This window comes from Vigna unguiculata, chromosome 9, assembly GCF_004118075.2.
Source record: "Vigna unguiculata cultivar IT97K-499-35 chromosome 9, ASM411807v1, whole genome shotgun sequence".
NCBI classification, from domain to species: Eukaryota; Viridiplantae; Streptophyta; class Magnoliopsida; order Fabales; family Fabaceae; genus Vigna; species Vigna unguiculata.
Genome location: NC_040287.1, coordinates 26,219,565 through 26,221,967, shown reverse-complemented (window position 1 = coordinate 26,221,967; position 2,403 = coordinate 26,219,565). Strand labels below are relative to the sequence as shown.

The window sequence follows — 2,403 nt, the reverse complement described above, 5'->3', positions numbered from 1 at the left end:
TCATTTTTTTTTTATGTACAGGTGAGCTAAAATTTATAGTACTACAGGTTAACATGACCAATATTGCATGACATACTTTTGCTGAGATCAGTTCAAACGTATACATTATCTTATCAGAATTTATACTTTTATCAAGAATTTTATCCAGAAGAACGTACAAAGCCATAAATAAATTTAGGCCACATCCATATGGCAAAATCATGAACAAAAACACGAGCACGAGAAAAATATCACCAAGTTCAACATGAATACATGCAGAAATAGTCACAACTAACAATTTTATATTCAGCAAATATAAAGCAAGTAGTTAACATGAAAGTGTAACAAAAAAAACCCTGATGTTGTAACGTTTGTGTTTCTTTACACAACAAAATGTTAGCACCCATCATTTCTCCTCCTTAACTTCAGTTAACAAGTGACGAAGACCATTCGTCAACGCTGATGTTGTTGTCAGAGATGCCTTCAGTATGTTGAGACACTGCATCAATATAACAACGTAAAATCAGAAACTGCAAGATAAAATTCATGCAAAAACCAATCTACATATAAATATTCATTCTTACCTCCTTGAGACCAATGGTAACATCCTTTTCCTTCAGATCGTTGAAAGGAATACTCAAACGGTTGAGAAAATTTAAAGCTGAAATTGGAGAAAAAGGTGCTACAACCAAATTATCCGTAGCCACGTACATTGCGGGGCCTTTGACAAAACCTTCTGCTTTTGCTATAGGTGTTTCGGGATACAATAGTTCTATTTCTGGTAATTCTCCATCACTATTCGCATGTTCACCATCTTTCAAAATCATAACTCGACATATGCCGTTAATGAATTCATAATAGCGATAATATCGGAAAATACTTGGATGGGGAATTGGCAATATCTTAATGCTTAATTTGAAGTGCGGGAGCAAGCAGGGATCAACAAGCCTGTTCTTCGCTGGTTTTGACATGAAGTATACGTTTTCATTGATATCAGCTATGCTCTTGTATAATCCATCAATGCTGCCAACTGAACTGTTTCCTCCTAACTTACCAACAACTCCTCCCATAGGAAAGGTCAGAAAACTTAGAAGCATGTCTGCAAAATCTTTTTCCCCCTGAGCATACAAAATTTTTCCATTTGATTTTCTTATAACAAGCTTCAATTTGAATTTGATGCCACTATCGTTTTCAATACGGGATGATAAAAACGTTGAACTTTGAAAGGTTGGTTTCTTTTCTAAAAGCAAATCTGTCAAACATGATTTGGAAAGAAGTGAACACTTCAGCAAATCCAGTACCTGTAGAAAAGACGAACTGATCAAGCAAATTAAAAGTTGTATATGCAAAGCAAGTGATAAACCTTAAGGAATCATTTATGGAACAAAACAGCAAATATAAACCTTTTCCTTAGTGACATTTATAGTCATTTCCTTCACTGAACTTGGATTTCTTATTCCCAAATTCTGGAACAAGGAAAAGGTTGCATAGTCCACGGAGTTGGGCATGACAATGAGATCATCGGTGATGATAAAAGTTCCATCTTTGACAAATCCATTGCTGAAATGCTTCAAGAAAACTTCATGGGTCAGGAGACGTCCACAGTTACAGTTCCTAAGAGTGTTGCAATAATCGTTAAGCAAACTCCTGTAGCATGCAGCAGTACACATGAAGTACTTTTTGGGTTCGGTGTCATCAATGTTAAGCTTAAGAGTGTTGCAAAAATCCTCGGCGGAGTTACTTGGTTGCAATAACATTTCTTTGTATTGTGTGTCAAGATGTGCCACGCTATGATAGAGTGAGTTCAGAGAACCAAGTGTGATTGGTCCCATTTTGGAGTCTTTGTCTATGAGTCTAGCAATGGTTCCTAAAGGCAGTGTCATGAAGCTAAATAGGACATCCACGAAGTCCTTTCCAGCTTCAGCGAAATACACTTTGTTTGTCTCTGCGTTCACTACAAGTTTCAGTGACACATGCTCGTCAGTTTGAGTTCCAGCCATGGAGTCTATAGATACCAATCAGCAAAAAGAAGAACACAAACTTGTAACAGGAAAAGGTGGGATGATTGTCTAGTGTTTCTATCTAACGTTTTCAGTATTTATCTTCTCTATTCTTTATGAAAATCCTTTTAGTTTCCAGCATTTATTGTTTTTTATTGTAAAATTTATGATTAATTGAGACCATTCTAAAAATAACAATAATAAAATAATTTTATAAAAAGAATAAATATTTTTCTAAACAAATGGAGGGAAGAGAAGTATTCTTTGTAGGAAAATGTGACCTTGTGGCACAATTATTAAGAAATGAAAAAACAAATTACTAAAATATATCCCATTGTGATTTCTGATGCAATCATTCAATTTTCAATAAAATGCATATTTTATTGATTTTTTTAATTAAAATCCTTGGCCAAGTATCTAATTT

The 2,403-nt window shown here is 34.7% G+C and overlaps 1 protein-coding gene across 1 annotated transcript; it reads right to left on the bottom strand.

The window, feature by feature from the left end:
* Window positions 1–385: 385 nt before the first annotated feature.
* LOC114163606 lies at window positions 386–1,979 on the bottom strand. Its single transcript, XM_028047911.1, has 3 exons — window positions 1,383–1,979; window positions 564–1,280; window positions 386–478 (listed from the first exon to the last, which is right to left on the bottom strand). Exons 1-3 carry the CDS (start codon window positions 1,977–1,979, stop codon window positions 386–388), a joined length of 1,407 nt encoding a protein of 468 aa, XP_027903712.1.
* Between the last annotated feature and the right edge of the window lie 424 nt (window positions 1,980–2,403).

Coding starts and splice junctions, on each gene's coding strand:
- LOC114163606 (XM_028047911.1), bottom strand. CDS start 1,979: ATGGCTGGAACTCAAACTGACGAGCATGTGTCACTGAAACTTGTAGTG. Junction 1,281..1,382: donor TAAATGTCACTAAGGAAAAG/GTTTATATTTGC, acceptor TCTTTTCTACAG/GTACTGGATTTGCTGAAGTG. Junction 479..563: donor TTACCATTGGTCTCAAGGAG/GTAAGAATGAAT, acceptor ATATTGATGCAG/TGTCTCAACATACTGAAGGC.